At 37.1% G+C, this 18101-nt stretch overlaps 1 protein-coding gene across 5 annotated transcripts in view; it reads right to left on the reverse strand.

Annotated features, from left to right (window-relative positions):
• The window catches only part of LOC127581186 (lysine-specific demethylase 2B-like), a 139943-nt gene that overhangs the window by 56957 nt on the left and 64885 nt on the right, over positions 1 to 18101 (reverse strand). For 4 of the 5 annotated variants that reach the window (XM_052035286.1, XM_052035283.1, XM_052035285.1 and 1 more), the window contains 2 exons: positions 8242 to 8280; positions 2300 to 3033 (listed from right to left, as the gene is read on the reverse strand). In XM_052035286.1, the coding sequence (XP_051891246.1) occupies positions 2300 to 3033; positions 8242 to 8280 (773 nt within the window). The remainder of the gene's footprint in view (positions 1 to 2299; positions 3034 to 8241; positions 8281 to 18101) is intronic. The other variant, XM_052035284.1, reaches the window with a different exon arrangement.

Below are 18101 nucleotides of genomic sequence, written 5' to 3' on the forward strand. Positions count from 1 at the left end.
GTTAACAATGGGCTGTTGTATTCAAGAGTCCGTGATGCAGGCCTGGGAATTTCAAAATTGGAAACACGGATTTCCACCTCCATTAAAGGGAACTTGAAGATTTTTTTTAAACAAAGCTACCGATAAACTGGTCCCAATATGGTTTACGTGTGCTGCAACTGATTTATTGGATAAAATTAGGAAGTATATGGGATTAGAAATATTATGAATTCAGTAAGCGTTTTAGCTGGAGGTCCTATTGTTTGTGTTTCTAATCATAGGGACTTTAACTAGAGAGGTAAAAAGTTTGATTTTTGGGCAAGTATAACTCAAAGGGTTGAGATAAAAAGTGTTTTATAAATGACTATAATTTTAATGAATGGATCAAGGAGATTAATTCTTTCAGCCAGTCAAATTTTAAAGCATTTTTAATTAGGACTAACAAACCCAATGAAATAGTCTTGTTACTGTCGGTTGGCAAACAAAACCTTGGGCTACATTTCTGGATCCTGCCAGGCAGTAAAAATGCCCCAGAACTTTAGAGTTGTTGTGCAGTAAGATTATCTAAAATGGATGGGTTGTTTTTAAAAGAACCTCTATGTTGATGCAGATGGAAAAGGATTGATTTCTGGCACCATACTACTGTGGTTATTGATGTTACAGCTCAGTTTGAAGGTAACAACAACTCTTTGGGCAAGGCCTTCATGAGCAGACACACACCTATAAACATTTAGAAGATTTGATTATGGAGCATTGCTCAGCAGAGTTTGTTGGCTTTTATGGTTTTGTCATTGGTGCCAGGGTAAACAGTCCCTTGAGAATGACTCTTTACTGAGCTTCATCAGGATCAAAAAATTTAAGGGCATCTCCTTCCAAGTTTCAAGGGTGGCACCTGCTGGGACAACTGAAATTTTACATTGTTTTTAAAATGGAAATGAAGCACATTTTTCACTGTTTGATTCAGTGGTTGTGGTGGCTGTTTGCATGCAATTTTTCTGCTTTTATAATGTTTTAAACCTTGTATTACAGTTTCCTCATACTTAGTATCTTCTTTTAACATCAGCACACACTAAAATAACTAATTAGGATGGCCTTTCCTGGCTCAGTGCCTCTGGTGGGTGGCTCTCTGTTTTAGTGCCTTCTTTTTGTTATTTTAATTCTTTTAAAAAAAACATTTCCATTCCTTGTCTAACATCTTGCTGGTGGTGGCCTAATTCATAGATGACCTACATAAAAAGTTGACAGAGATAACTGTGTGAACTATATTGTAATAGCCCACTTGTCCTTTCTACTCTTCCCTTTATCCAGCAGCCCAAATACTCCTTTTAGATAAAGCAGCATTCAATTGTACTTCTTGCAATTTAGTGTACTGCATTCAGCACTCATGGTGTGGTCTCCTCCACACTGGAAACTAAATGTAGATTGAGTCACCATTTTATAGTTTACCTCCATTTAGTCCCAAAGGGTTACCCTGAACTTCCAGCTACTTGTTATTTTAATTCTCCATCCCATTCCTATTCTGACCTCTCCGGCTTTAGCCTCTTACAATGTTTCAATAAACTCCAGTGCAAGCTCAAAGGACAGCAAACGACCTAGCAGCTAGGCATGCTACAGCTCTTTGAACTCACTGAGTTCGACAGTTTCCAATAACCAGGTTTTCCAGTTTCAATTAGCCAGTTCTGATGGAAAGGTCATGCTTATTCCTTTTCTCTCCTTCCACAGAGCTGTTGTCTATTTCCAGTATTTTCTGCTTGTATCTTACTTTTAAACACGGTTTTGATTGGCAATATGTAAATTATATCTATTTCTGCATCACAAAAGTCAGTATTACAACTGAAAGTTTAAGTACAGTGAGTGCATTTATGAACAGTGAGCTTATAGATTAAATAAACCATTACAAGTTATCTTAATTTCCAACCTCTGCCTTGCCCTTCCCTCTCGCCCATTTTTACTGGCCATCTCCCTTCTGCATTCTCAGTCCTGATACAATGATTTGCATTTTACTCCAGTTCCCAGAATCTGCAGTGTCTCTAACCTAATTTCAATGTTCAGTTTATCATAAATGGTACAAATCAGGTTTTACTGCAAGCTACAAATATGGAAATTGTTATTGCAATAAATTCCTAAAATCATACTAACAGATCATTTTCTATTTTAAAAACCATGATTTCTTAGACTATATAGCTGGAGGAAAAATATAATTGCCAATTTTCGGCAAATCCAAATGGCCAAATCTGGATAAATTCACATTTGCCTCTTAAAACTTTAGCATTCACAATCACATGAATTACAATACACTTCTGGCATTACTGACACTTACCATTTATTCCATGTCTTGCATACTCTCATACAGATGCATAGGTCCCTATGGCTCAGGTAACTGAATATTGCCAGCCACACTTCTCTTTGCACCACATGTTCCGATCCACTAGTAAGTGGTAGAGAATCAGGTTCAGGGCTATCAGGTGGAGGACGAACCACATGTCTCTCCATTTGAAATGGCTTGGGAGGAGACTGCACTGGGAGTTTGCTTAGTATCCGAGGTCGAGATATATTTCCTAGAACCTTGTGACAAAGCTGACTGGATGGTCCATTTTTCTTCTTCAATGAAACCTCCACTGTCCTGAAGGAGTTTTTTTGAATATTTTCCCCTCTTAAGGAATAATAGTTATTTTCCGCAACTTTTGAAGCCAAAGAAAGCAAACTGGATTTTGTATTCCTTGCATTCTCTTCATCTTCATCCTCCTCCTCTTCATCATCCTCCTCACTAAAAATGTCATTGGAAAATCTTCTGAGCTTTGACCTTTGGCTATCTGTCTTTGCAATAGACCTTGGACTAGATTCTCCACTGCTTCCTTCTGATCTCTGGAGGCTCGATTCTGAACCAGAGCTAGAATCGGAGTCAGAATCCGAACTAGAGCTGGAGCTGCTGGCTTCATTTCGGTTGACACGTTTCATCATTTGTCGTATCCGTTCTATCCTGTCTGCATGCTCTGATCTTTCCAGGTGGTTTACTTTGTTGGATTCTTCAGAGTCTGGAGTCACTTTCCTTTTCTATTGAATAAAAAAAACCACACAGTTAAAAGTAAAACACAACTTTCAAATTCAAAACTTCATAATCCTGTCAAAAATGTAATAGTTCTCTAAATGACAACATGTACAAAAATCTTCCACTTAATTTTTCTTTACTGTACTCAATAAAAGGTAGGCTTGAGGATGCAAGTCCCACTTCCAACCCAATAGAAGTTCATAGTGTTTTTTTTAAAACGTGCATTTTAAAAATGTGAAATTCCTGCCAAAGTAAATGCTGACAAATGTCAATCAACATGCGAGCCAAAGATATTACTTCCTTCCTTATGTTATTTCAGTGAAATAGAGTGTATTACAGTTATAATGTGTCTCAAAATTTTTTTTACTTCATACTATATACAGTGGCCATTTTGCAATCACCAATGCTATATTTTTGGTTGTGCCCATTGAGGAATGAATAGTGACGAGGAAGCCATGCAATTGTTAACATCTCACCCGAAGTACAGGCCTTACAACAATGTGGTGATCACTAATACAGCACATTACAGTATCAGTTTATAGGACTGGAACATTTGTTTTGACATTAACCTTGAATTACAGCAATGGAGCCAACTGAGGCAGTTTCAATAGGATCTTGTTTACATTGGCCCCTTGACAAAGAAAGTGAAAATGAATAAAGTAGTTTATGTACTCTCTCATTCTGTAAGCAAGTCCAAGCATGATAGAAATAAAAAGACCATGATCTCCTGCTTTATATTGGTAAAACTATTGCTCTTTTTTTTTTACAAATTAGTATAGTTTTACCAATTGCAGTTAATATGATAAAAACAGATAAGCCTAAAATTCAGGCTTGGAGATTAGATGAAGGTGGGTGGGAATGTGGTAGAGAGTTGGAAAACAATTTACAAACCACTTTACCCTGGGTTTATAGGATAATCAAGTAGAATCTACTTAATTAAGGCATCAACATAATAGTAGCCTGAGATACAAATCAATTGGGATTCTATTCAACAATATTAGCCCACAGACATCAAAGAATAGCATAATGAATATGAAACAAAAATAAGAGCCAAGATACTTTGCTTTTTCATTCAAAAGTATGATCGTCAGATTGCAGTATTAATATTTTGCTCAACTGATTATTATCAGCAGAATAAAGTGACACTTTAACCAAAGTGATATTAATACATAATTAATTAAAAATACTGCAGATTAGGGAAATATGAAATAAAACCAGAAAAAAAAACAGTAATCATTCCGTGGCTCAGGCAGCAGCACGAAGAGGTGGTCAGATTACTGTTTCAGATCAATTAACTTGGGATAATGGAGGCTCAGTAGTGACATTCTTGGCTGTGTGTCAAGGTTACAATTTCCATTCAAAGGGTTTCAGCAGAAATCTCAGCCAACTTCAGTGCAGTAGGAATAACATGGAGGTTTTGCACAGTGGAATAGTTGCACTATTGCCAGTGCCATCTTTTGGATGAAATATTAAATCAAAGCCTCATCTAACCTTTCAGATGGTTTATGAATGATCTCATGGCATCATTTCAAAGAATAGGAGAGTTCGCCATGATGTCTTTGTTAATATTTATCTCTCAACTTCCAATAGAAAACGATTATCCAGTCATTAGCACACTGATGTTTGCAATTTCAAGGTCATGCCCAAATTAGCAATCACATTTCCTACAATAACAACAGAAGAACATCATATGCCACATCTGTGAAGTTCTGAGGCTGAGGTTGTTGGTATATGAATGCAAGTCTATTTTTCTCATGGTAGGACATCAAACTGAAGTGTCAACTAATAGTTTAACCTGTCCACCATTTCTTATGCCTTTATGAAATACTTACCGCTTTCCTCACAAATTATTTTAAATTTAGCTATCATAAGAATAGGAAAAAAAAAACTACCATTGATTAAAGTTCATCTTTTGCAAAGGAAGTAGAGCCTGCTTATAGTGTGCAAACAAAAATGAAATAAGAATAATTAATACAAAACAAAATGCAAATAAAGCAAAGGACAGCATTTATGACTCAGTGCAGGGTTATATTTATAAATGTAATGTTTACCTCAAGAATACAAGGGCATGAAGAACAATACGTGACCTATAGATTATTTAAAATACTTTTGAACATCTTTAGAATGATTAGTCAGACATCAAATGTTCCATACACTATAGAAAATGCACAGATTTCAATCTATAATTTATTATTACCATGTATACTGTTTACTCTGTGAGCTTCACACAAGCAAGGAATCTGACAATAAACTAGGCTGAATCTCAATTGGAAGTTGCTCTTAGATTACTTCAAAATAGATGACATTTAAAAGATATCTTTTTTTCCTCATTAGGTGCCATTAAGAATGTTTTATAAAAAAGGCATCATGATATACATATTATTTAAAAGTAGAGCAGTATAGAGAAAAAGCTTAACAATCATTATTCAGCTAATTAATAGCAGCCATAGATTAATAAACTAATGATTTTTCCATAGAAACATGCCCTTTGTCCTACCAGGTCCATGCCAACTATCAAGTACTCATCTATACTAATTTCATTGACCAGCTTTTGGTCCACAGCCTTCTATGCCTTGGCAATTCAAAAGCTTGCCCAGATATTTAAATTGTGAGACACATCTGCCTCCATCACCCACTTAAGCAGTGTGTTCCAAATTCCACCCACCCTTTAGTCGAAAAAAAATTCTTCCTCCGATCCCTTCTAATTCCTTACTCCTTAACCTAAACCTATCCCTCTGCTATGGGCAAAAGTTTTGTACTTTCTACCTCTATCAGAAATGCCCCTCAGCCTCCTCAGCTTCAAGGACATCAAACCCAATATATCCAGTCTCACTTCATAACTGAAACATTCCATCTCAGACAACCTGGTAAATCTCCTCCGCACCCTCTCTAGAGCCATTACATCCTCCTCCTAGTGTTGCAACCAGAACTGCACATAATATCTGCAGCTGAAGCAGTTTTATCTAGTTGTACCATGACTTCTATCGTCTTATATTCTATGCCCCAATTTACGAGGGCAAGCATCCTTTATTCCCACCTTATCTACCTGTGCCGATAACGACATTTACCACTGTGGATTTTGTACAGTTCTACTTAGTGATATTTGGATTCTCTAGCCATAAACTTCCTCTTCCTTGGATTATTTCCAAATTGATAAAAAGATTGGTTACCTCTACAATTTGTGGACACCACAAAATAACAAAACTGTCTATAAACAATTCAGAGTGAGGCACGGTAGATACCCATTCTCGAAATATGCATCTGAACTCAAGAACTAAGCCAACAATGGAAAAATTGTGGCATCACTTTAATTGTTGCTTAAGATTCAGACATAAATATTAACACAATTGCATACTGCATAGTTCAGAAAAAGGTTTGAATGTTAGTACATCATGCTACCATTATCACTATATAGGCTGTGGAAACATTTATTTGGGTCAGTGGTATAGTGCATTTATGTATAATACGTGAATAAGTCATGCAAGAATGGAACATAATAGCATTATAGAATGTGATATCACACGTTGGAGTGCCTTGCTGTTGGATGAAAATAAAGTAGAAAGTCTCATTTAAAAACTCCCAATGTCCTGTTGAAATTGTTATGGTTAGAGTAGCTTCGTCAAGGTCCTTCTCCAAATACATAATAAAGTTGCCAGAAATAAGATATAGGAATCTAAAAAAGATGGAACTGTATTTGCTAGAAACACTGTACAAAAAAATTACAATTCCGGAAGAACATTCTATTGTTAGATTAGTTAGTCAACCTACAGTTCACTGGCTACGTGTCCCTGGAGCACACTGCTGCAATCTGTGTTATGTTCCATTAAAAAAAATCAAAACATACATGGAACTAAGTTGCATGCTGTGATCCACAGGGATCTATTAGGACCTACAAGTCTAATCCATTATATTTAATCCAGAAGTATTTGTACTTTTCCTGTGGACATGGTGACCCAATTTAGGTACAGTTAACAACATCAGAAACTACTCCCTCATCTTCTAGAAGGCTGATTTGTCTGTGCATTAAGAAATTTTACTTTATTGCAACTTTGCACAGATAAGAGAGTGAGCAAGATCCTAGCAGCTGCTAAGCTGTTAAAATATCCCAGCATGGCACTAACCTGAAATATACACGTTTGTGAAGGATTTTAAATAATCTAAAAGATTAGCGTGATGGAACAGTTTGACCTATCTGCACTGATAGATCAATCACTAAACTTCTCCTGATTTCAATCCAACCGGTTTTGTTAATATCCCATGGAATTTGCAAATTCTATGAAGCAAAAATTCTTTCTAGCAACTCAGGTAAGTGATCCAAAACAAAAAGGAGGTATAAACCATAGTCACTATATCTAATACAAATTTCATGCTCAAGTAATGGCAGATGGATCCAAACAGGATAGCAAAAGGAATATTATGTTTAGCACAAGCATCAATTAACCAATGCACCCAAAACTAGTGACAAGGTTTAAGGTTCATGAACAAAGAAACTGACCTGCTCCTATAAACACCAACAAACAGAACACCTGTCTGCACATCAGCATCTGATCAAATGCACGCAAGATAATTGGCTATTTTGTGATCTTCATAGCTCCTCAATAAATCCTATTCTAGTAACACAGTTACAATAATATAATTAAAGGAGGGGAGGGCACGAAATAGGAGGAAAGATAAACATTAATAAATGGCACCCAGAAATATTTTCAGATAATCCCCTCTACCACAAGGATGATGATGATGATGATATAATTTAGCATTCCAAGTTATCAGACAATTTGGGGAATTGCTAAACCAATCACTGCACAAAAGGCCCGAAGCTCTGTGCCTTGGGATTTTACGAAGTATCAAACAAGATGTGTGTGTTGATATAGATTATTAAGTTATTTGACCACCTGAACACTAGCTGTATTAAACAGTCACTAGTACAAGGAGCTTGAAGAGTAACTGGCATAAACAGTTGTTCAATCTGGAATTAGTTCAGCAACTGGCCACAGTTGTTTAAACAAAAACTGAAAAAGTAATCCAAACTCCTTGAAAACTGAAGAAGTTTCCCAATGTGGAAATAAAAATGGTTCTAAAAGGTTACCCGTCTATTTTAATGGCAATTTTCCACTGGTACATAAATGTTTCACAAAGATGTTTGTTAGTTTAAACGGAGGCAATAAAACAACATGCATGTATTATTTTATTTTAAAGACAACAACATTGCCTACCTTCCTCTTTTGAAGTTTGTCATCTTTTCCTCCTCTCAGCTAAAAAAAGCACATCCATGAAAGTACTAATTAGAAATTTTCTTGCAACTTTTCACTTTGCTAAATTATGCATCAGTGCTTTCACTAAAATAAATTACACATCACACGATTAGTCAGAGATCAGTAATTAGAAAATTTTGGATAGTAGACTGAAAGCTTCAGAAAGTTAAAACCGAATCAGATGCATTATGAATTTCATTCTTGATGCTAAATAATGGAATCTGGGAACATAGAAGGCATTTCATCCCTTGAACTTTTTTTGCCATTCAGCAAGATCATGACTGGTTTGTGACCTTACTCAATAAAAGTGCCTTTGCTTAATTGAATGTATTCATAAAAATCTATCAAACTTAACTTTGGAACCATTATCAGTGAATGCTGAGTTTGTCAGTTTTAAAGTTCTACCACCCTCATCAGTTTGATCTAATCACCTTTGATTTTTTTTTAATTCCAGGGAATACAGCTCAAGCTTGTGCAACATTCATAATTCAACCATTCAATACCAGTTTTCATTCTAATAAATTCCCGCCGAACTCTTCCGAAGACATTCTTTCCTTCATTGGATATGATATGCAGAACCATTCACAGTACAGCTGCATCAAAGTTTGTACCTTTTGTATTCTAATTCTGTAAGCTAAAGGTCTATTATTATACTAGCCTTTTTGCCTCTGTGGATACATTTTAAGGACCCACATTCATGAATGTCAAACTCATCTACCTTCAATGAACGAGATACCAGGTTTTGGCCAAGCTTCAGAGCTCTCACTCCTATCCCAAAAGCAGTGGCAAAGTTTCTGGCAAGTAAGGGTTTAGGGAAGGTGATGAGAAGGGTAAAATGATGAGTGTATTTAAAAAAAGAAAGAATGGAGAACAAGGGGAGAAGTAGTGCTGGAATTATCACAGCAGTTGCTGCTTGAATGCGGGATTATTCTACATATGCTTTGCCTGGAAAATATTGAGACACTAGTATGCAATCTGAACTGGCTTAAAAAAATACCAGTTACATATATGTTAAGTTTCCATATTTGGTTGGTATGACATGTTTATGAATGACCAATAATAGAAAATTGAATGTATTTACCTAGCAATGTTTAAATCAAATTACATCCTGAGTTTTCATACATCTGCTTCACACAGTGACTGGATTAAGGCCACTCCTTGAATTGAGCATTTGGCAGGTCAGGATATTATTCAGAAATGACTATTATGCCAGATTCCCTGATGAAAAGTCATCAACCTGAAAACATTTGCAATTGTTTCTTTTGTCACAAATGCTGCCTGGTCTGCTGACTATTTACACCATCTGTTTTTTTTAAATTATAGGAGACATCACTTTTGGTTCAGTTGTTAAACTGTCAGGGGTCTACTTGCCCAAGTGCATCAAAAAGATCACGTGGTAATATGTGAACTATCGAGTTGGATATATATTGACAAGTATTCAAACAGATCAAAATATTAAAAATCAAGGGCAGGCTTTGTAATTAATATTTTTGTATGTTTTTCAAATAATATGCAATTCTGGCTACGGAAATCCCACTATAGTTTTAAAAAATACATTTTCTGGATACGTATATAAATTCAGGACAACAGAAAACTGAACAAAACAATTCTGGACTGCATCTTAAATAGATTGCATAACTAATTTCTCATTTATATGACACAGAATTTTATTAAAAAATATTGCACTTCCCCACTACATATGTAATTTTGTAGATCTAGCAGGCTACACATGATATAAATCTATGCCAAATAATAATTTATATCTTTAAAATTGTGGTGGTGATAAAATTAAGTCAGATGTCGGCAATGGTATATAAAAATGGAGAGAAGTTATTTTTTGAAACAAATAAACCAATTCCTTCATAAGTGAATAAGAACATGTACTAATTTGTTTAAACACTTAACTTAAAGACAAACACAAATTTTGGTAATTTGCAAGGAATTGATTTGAATTTACACCAAGTTGCTATTTCTAATTATAGCATCAATAGCTTTAGCACTCACTTACCAAGATGGTTTAACATTCCACCTCAGTTACCCACATCCACTTGTGTTAAATCTGCAGGGCATTGATTGTTACAATTTGTTTTAAAGTAGTACTTCAAACTTGATTGCATAATTAATCAGTGGATGCTACCACTTAATACATTTCTTTTTCTCCCCCCCAATCACCTATTCTAATTTAAATGGCGATTTTGTTTGATTCAAAATTTATTTTAAGCAGAGGCATTGGATAAAACTCTGACAAAGGCTAACAAAAGGAAACAGAATTCAACATCCGCAGTGAGCCATTCACTCTGGGTTTGCATTTCTGACAAATTATCTAGGAGCAATGTTCTGAAAAAAAAACATCTAAAGTGGGCAACAAAACCCTGCACAATGCAGGGTCTTCTGGCAGTAAGTGGCAAGCCATGCCAATAGAGATTCTTTGACATCCAGCTAAGCCATGTAATCAATATTTCAAACTACAGATATACATTCTGCCTATCAACAGCAATCACGTGCATGATAATCTAAGCAAAATTACTTCAGTATACCAGGAGCAGCCATGCCCAAAAAGCACCTGGTTGAATTGCCACTGTGACTTTAAATGGTCCAGAAATGCTCATTATCACATTTCCCTGCAGAAAATATGCAACTGAATTTCAAGACCAATCAAGTGTAAAAATACTCAACTAAAAAGGCATCTTTACAACTCATTGAAATTAGATATGACCCAGATGAATGGTACTTAAAAATTGTTTAGCCAAAATTGCAACTGAATATTAGAAAGCTTTTAAATAGGCAATATTTGAGGTTGAGTAGACATTCTCACAGTTAAAAAAGGACTTTCAAAGCAAGAATGCTTCAATGACTAGAAAAAGCTTATTACAATTTTAAGGTTGCCAATACCGTAGACAATAAGGTAACCAAGTTGAATGCAATAAATATGAGAAATGGGCAAAAAATGGCATGAAAATAGAAAAGCTGCTGAAAATACAGAACCCAAAGATCTTTTGACGGGGATAGGTGGAGTCAAAGGAAGGAGATCTTATGGAGATAAAAGGGCAGGAATTGAATATTAAATGTGCTTGGCATGTCTTCAGTAGTAGGGGACACTGACAATGTAGTAACAGAACAGACAATAACGAAAAGGTTGAAACTTGTGAAAGAAATAAAGCTGAGACTTTGGCCATATTATCTTTAATCTTGTTTGAATTTGAGGTACTGGAAGAGCTAAAATACAGTTAAGCAATAAACGTTACACTATTTTTAAATACAAGAGAAGGTCAGAGCAGGCAATTTCAGACACGTCAATTCAAAGTCAGTCTACAGAAAGCATTTGGGGAGAAGTTAATTGGCATTTGGTATATTATGGGTTAATAATTTTCCTTGCAAGCTAGCAGTTTAACTTGGTTGACTGTTTTGACGATGTAATGGTGAGAATGAGGATAGTGTGGTGGATGTTAAATAGGGACTTGGGAAGTTCTTTAATAAATTACCACATAATAAAGTGGGTTTATGGAATTTTTAAAAAAGTGGCAGTGTGGATACAAAGCTGGGTTAGGAATAGAAAACAGAAATGGTGAAAATACTAGCAAACACCTCCTTCTGTGCTACATTGTTCTATGATTCTAAAACAAAAACAGTTCAACAGTCTTTTACAAAAAGAGGCACACTTCCAAGTGGTCTTCTGAAATCTACACTGCCTTGCTTTCATTTCATCCTTTTAACTGCACTTTAGTATTATTTTCTTGATGTTGGATCACTTTTTGCTTTTAAATTCCATTTCACCTTACAAATTGCTAAATGTTTAATACTGTTTGGCTGACAAATCAGATAAAATTGATGTGATTCAAGGTTTAACAAAAAAAACAGGCTCAGATACAAAACAGTCTGCAACCACAGCACCTAAAAATAAATCTCATTCTGCCAGCACACTAAAGAATACTGGATTGAACAGACAGAATAGAATGTAAGTGGCATCCAAGTGTGTATTAATACATTTTGGGGACTGGCCTTATTTAAGAAAAAGAGAAAGCACAACATCTCCCCAAGCTTTATTCTAATGTATGAAGATTAAAATTCACAACAGTACACAAGGGTAAATCCCTGGATAGACACTTCTGGCCACTCCTCCTCACCTAAATCAAACAATCCACTGGTATTAAGCTATGCATTAATTTTTCCACTGAATTATTTTAACCACTAGCAAGCAGAATAGAACATGTTCTGCCTCATATTAAGGAACAGAAATGTTCTGCTCCTTATTAATACCTCTTAGAGCTGGAGCCCTTAATATCAATACGTTCATATATAGTATGCATGGCAATAAAAATACAAAAGATGTTTATGCATCAAAACAGCCAACAACCAAATGGACTATGCTCTGGTAGTTTGCGAGCACTTTCTTTTGGAAAGGTTGTTTAGGAGACTTCTCCCTTTAAAATTTTGTCTCCACAAAGAGAATTGCAAGACGCAAGCGATGACAGAAGTAACATCAACACTGCAAGACGCCAGGAGATGTGCATTTTCCAAGTTTGTCAGAAGGAGCACAAGACAACAAACATCTTTGCAAAAAGGAATGTTAGCAACAATGAAGATCATTATTAACGCAACAAATCTTTTTGAAACCCGAGACCAAATTCTGTGTATTATTCTGAACCGCAAAATATGACAGACCCTTAAATTTTCCTAAGACTTAATTTCACCAGATTGAATTCACTGATTCAATGCTTAAATTTTTTTAAGTTAGATTTGACCCACCTTTGTACAATGTATACAACATCCAAATTAAAATAAGCAGTAATTAAAGGATTAGCTACAGAAATGCATAAGCAAAAATAATAGGAATGCCTAATTTGCTAAAATAGCTTTAGCTTCAATTTATTCTAATACGTTCAGAATCAGGTTTATTATCATTGTATTATGTCGTGAAATTTGTTGTTTTGAGGGAGCAGTACAGTGCAGGACAAAAAATTACTATAAATCACAAAATAAATAAATAAATAGTTCAAAAGAGAAATAATGAGGTAGTGTTCATAGGTTCTTTTAGGTGCACTATTATATATAGAGTGTATGAATAATGAGAAGCAAATTGGCAGCAAGTGAACAGCAGAATATTTATTTTTGAATGGAGAGACTACAGAATGCTGCTGTGTTGTGATATCTGAGTATCCTCATGAATGAAGGATAGAAAGTTAATATGCATCAAATTACTACAGCAAATAATTTGGAGGTGAAATGAAATGTTAATCTTTATTGTAAAAGGTGATGGAACATAAAAGTAGGGAAATGTTGCTATAATTGTTCAGAGTTTAGATGGTGAGACACAGCATCGCAAAAAATTTTTGGTGACCTAAGTCAGGGGACATATTTGCACTGAAGACAATTCATAGTTGGTTTACTAGCTTGATTCCTGGAATGAAGATTGTACCTATGCTCACTGGAATTCTGAAGAGTAAGGGGTGATCCTTGTGACACATACAAGATTCTGAGGGGACACTCAGCAGATTCTATATCCTTTATCAGAACTAGAAAAGGCAGAAAACAAGTTAGCTGCGAAGGCAAGGTAGGGATGAGTAGAACAAAGAGAACATTTCTGATAGGGCAAGACCAATGACAATGTGGCAGTGAAGCCCATTATGCTCATTTGTCTATTGTGTGTTGCTAATAACCAGGCTGTGGAAAAAGTCCAGCAGGGCAGACTGTACTAAGAGAGTGAGAAAAACTGAGCCAAATAATGACAGGCAGAAATGGCCAGTTCCAATGCTGACAGAAATAAATAAATAAAGAAAGATCAAGTTACTTAAAGCTGGGAGACTCAATATCAAGTCTGGAATGTGCTCAAATGGGGGATGCTCCTCAAGCTTTTTTTTAAAAAGAAAAACAAACTTCTCCTTCAACCCCACTCACTTTGTCTAGACCAAAGTTATAGCTCTGGGCATTCACATGGGCCCAAGCCATACCTGTCTACTGGTGGGATATGTGGAACAGTCTTTGTTGCAGTCCTACTTAGGCCTCAACTCTTCTGGTACATCAATTACCTTGGAGCCTCTTCCTGAACTTGTTTTTTTCCTCTCTATTAGTCTGGACTTGCTATTAGCAACACATAACACAGACAAAGCAGCAGAACAGGTTTCTAACTGCCACATCAAGTTATTAGGTCTCAGCCTATCAAAGATATTGTTTGTTCTGCTCTTCCCTCCCCCAACTTCACAACTGCTGTAAACATTTTCTCTTTTGCCCATTTCTATCAAAGGGTCTGGGACCTGAAACATTAACTCCGTTTCTCCTTCCACAGATGCAGGCTGACCTGCTGATTGCTTCAAGCATTTTCTGTTTGTATTTCAGAGTTCCGGCATTTGCTTTTTGACTTAATATTCTGAGGGAGCAAGGGTCTGCTGCAGAGGATTGAGAGTTGGGAGGGAGAACTGGTTGGAGAATCAGTAGAGAGGGCCATAGAGGGTGGTATTTGGTCAGGGAGAAAAGTATCTGGTCATGAAAGGGCAGGTGGGGATGGAGTTTGGTGAGGGTTGAGAGATTCAGAAATGGGGGTGGTTGCTGTGATTCATGCAATCTGGAGTGTCCCAAGAGGAGAGCTAGCCAAGCAGACGAAGGGGACATACTTGAGTCTGGGTTACAGCGACAGCCAGGAACATATAGGAGACAGCCTGCGGCTTCCTCTTAAGTCACGTTGAAGGCAGCTTTGCAAAAGACTGTGAAGCCTGCTTCTACACAAGTTACCCATGGACAGCATAGGGCATGCCACCATGGGGGGAGGGGGAAAAGAGGAAAAAAGGAAAAAAAGTGTCACTGAATTGACATCCAGATGAGGATCAAACATCATTGAATGCTTTTGAACGTGACTGCATAGTCCTGTGTACTCTAGTGCATAAGACACTGAGGCCCCAGAACAAACACTAAGGAGTTCCTATCTGAAGTTCTTTATTTAAAGTATCTCTCACAGACATTGGAAAATGTGTTTTAAAAAAATCCCGAATGCTAAATGATCCAGTTTCTTGGCACACGCATAAAGATTCGCTGATGACAAAGGTAAGTCACATTGTAAGCAGTATAGATGGCAGAATTAAATTACAAAAATTAAGGAAATAACCAAAACACTGGCAAATGAATATCGATGTAAGCAAATGTGAGGTCATCCGCTTTGAATTTAAAAAGAGTACTTATTAAATGATTAAAGGTTAGAACAAAGGAGCTGGAAAGAGCCAAAAAAAACCAAACTGCTGGCAGAACTCAAGGGGTTGAGCAGCATCTGTGAAATCAAAAGGGTAGTCAATGTTTTGGATCGAGACCCAGAGTGTAGAGGGGAGATGGCCAGTATAAAGAGATGAGATGGAAGAGCAAGGCAGGGGCTGGCAGGCAACAGGTAGAATGAGTTGAGGTGGAGGATGATGGGCAGATGGAGCCAGGTAGAGTTGGCAGCTGGTGGGAGAGGTAGGGGCAGATAAGAGAGAAAAATCAAGGTGGCAGATGGAGACAGGTGGGGAGTGGGGAGGATGGAAGTAGAGGCAGAGGCTGTAAGGTGATGTGGAGACACGAGGCTGCAGATGCTGGAATCTTGATTAGTAGAACCAGAAAAGGGAGGGATGATGGGCAGAAGGTACGAGTTGGGGGAGGGGATAGGAAACCCAGTAGGTATGGTGTGTGGGTGAAAAGCAGATGGGATCAAGTGGGGAAGGGGAGAATCTGGGTGGATCAGGAGAGAGAAAGGAAAGGAGCACCAGGAGTACAAGTTACCTGAAGTTGGAATATTCAATACCATTGGGTTGTAGACCACCTAGTCAGAATACGAGGTGTTGGAGTTTGAAACAGAGTTGGGGTTAAATGTACAAGAAACATTTTAGTGTTATGTTCAGGAACAGATAATCAAAATGGTTAATGGATTATTGACTTACATATCTGAGGAGTATGAAACAAGGAGAGGCGAGATAGGTTACGTGGGCAGGCACGGTAGTGTAGCAGTTAGCGTAATGCTATTACAGCGCCAGCGATCCGGGTTCAATTCTGGACAGTCTGTCTGTCTCCGTGTTTCCTCCCACATTCCAAAGACGTACGGGTTAGGAAGTTGTGGGCATGCTATGTTGGAGCCAGAAGCGTGGCAACATTGCGGCCTGCCCCCAGAACACTACGCAAAAGATGCATTTCACTGTGTGTTTCGATGTACATGTGACTAATAAAGAAATCTTAATCTCTTAGCTCTACAAAGTCGTGTATAGGCAATAGCCAGAGCACCATTCTGTGCACTATACTTTTAGCATATTTTAATGAAATTTACCCAGAGAAGGATTAAATTACAAGGAAAGATGACAGAAACCAGGGTTTGTATTCTCAGGAATTAAGTTTCTTTAACAAATTTTATTGATGCCTTTGACATGAAGGCAGCACTTGAAGAGTTCCTAACACAATTGATCTCAGTGGACAAAGGGAAATGGGAAACTACTTCAATGACTAGAGTCGTACCTCACTCAAAGAAAGGTAATTGTGGTTGTTGGAGGTCATTCACCTCAGCTCTAGGAGATCAGTGCAGGAGTTCCTCAGGGCAGTGATCTACACGTAAGCATTTCCAATTGCTTCATTAAACGTCATTCCATCAGAAGTGGGGATGTTCACTGATAATGATGCAATGCTCAATTCCATTTACTACTCAATATAAGTATAAAGAGATCTACACCTGCATCCAGAAAAAGCTAGACAACATTCCGGCTTGGGATGACAGGTAGCAAGTAACATCCATGCCACAGAAGTGCCAGGCAATGACCATATCTAAGAAGAGAATCAAACCACCCACCCTTGACATTACCATCACTGTGACCTCACCAATATGATTCTGAGAGGTTCAAGGGGCAACACTGACTAGCAACTCTAATGGACAAGCCATGTAAATTTTGTGGCTACAAGGGCAGGTCGGATGCTGGGTACCCTGTGGCAAGTCACTTACCTGCTGACACCAGGAGTGACATGGAATGCTCTCTACTTTTCTGATAAATGCAGTTTCAAAAACATTCAATAAGCTCAACACCATCTAGGACAAGGCTGCCCACCTGACTAGCACTTCGTGCATAATCATTCACTCCCTCTCCCACTACAGATCTGTGGCTGCAATATATGCAAAATGCACTGCAATTACTCACCTACACTACTTCAGTGGCACCTCCCAAATTCACTTTTTTTTTACCATCAGGAAAGTCAAGGGCAGCAAGCAAAAGGGAAACCATTATCTGCAAGTTTCCTTCAAAATCATGTATTATCTTAACTTGAAAATACATTACCATCGTCATCTCTTTGTAGTTGCTGGGTTTAAATACCCAAATTCCCTATCAGAGTATCTTTACCAGAACGATTGCAGTAATGCAAAAAAGGTGGCTCATCACTGAATTTCTCAAGGCAATTGTGTATGGGCTACAAATGCTGGTCTTATTGATAACATCTATACTTGAAAATTAATAAATAAGAATTACCAAGCTATTCAGGGAAGGAAAAACTATTTCTCTTGGTTGAATTATTAATTTTTAAACTGTATCCCTAGATCTTTCAGCTTAAATCTTTCAGTTAAAAAGCATTTCATTTGTAGGATGGTAGAACTTTGAAACTCTTCTACAAATAGCAGCTAATGTTTAAGATTGAGATTGCTATATTTTTGATAACCAAAGGCATTAACAAATATTGTTGGGGTGAGAGGATTGGGGATAAAAAGGTAGGTATACAGAGTTAGATTATGTTTCAGTCATATCTCTTTAAATGGTGGCACAAGCTACAAAAGGCAAAATGGCCTCATGCTATTCCCATGTTCCTTTATCAACACTGGGGCTTTTATTTCA

This window comes from Pristis pectinata, chromosome 21 (assembly GCF_009764475.1).
Source record: "Pristis pectinata isolate sPriPec2 chromosome 21, sPriPec2.1.pri, whole genome shotgun sequence".
Taxonomy (NCBI): Eukaryota; Metazoa; Chordata; class Chondrichthyes; order Rhinopristiformes; family Pristidae; genus Pristis; species Pristis pectinata.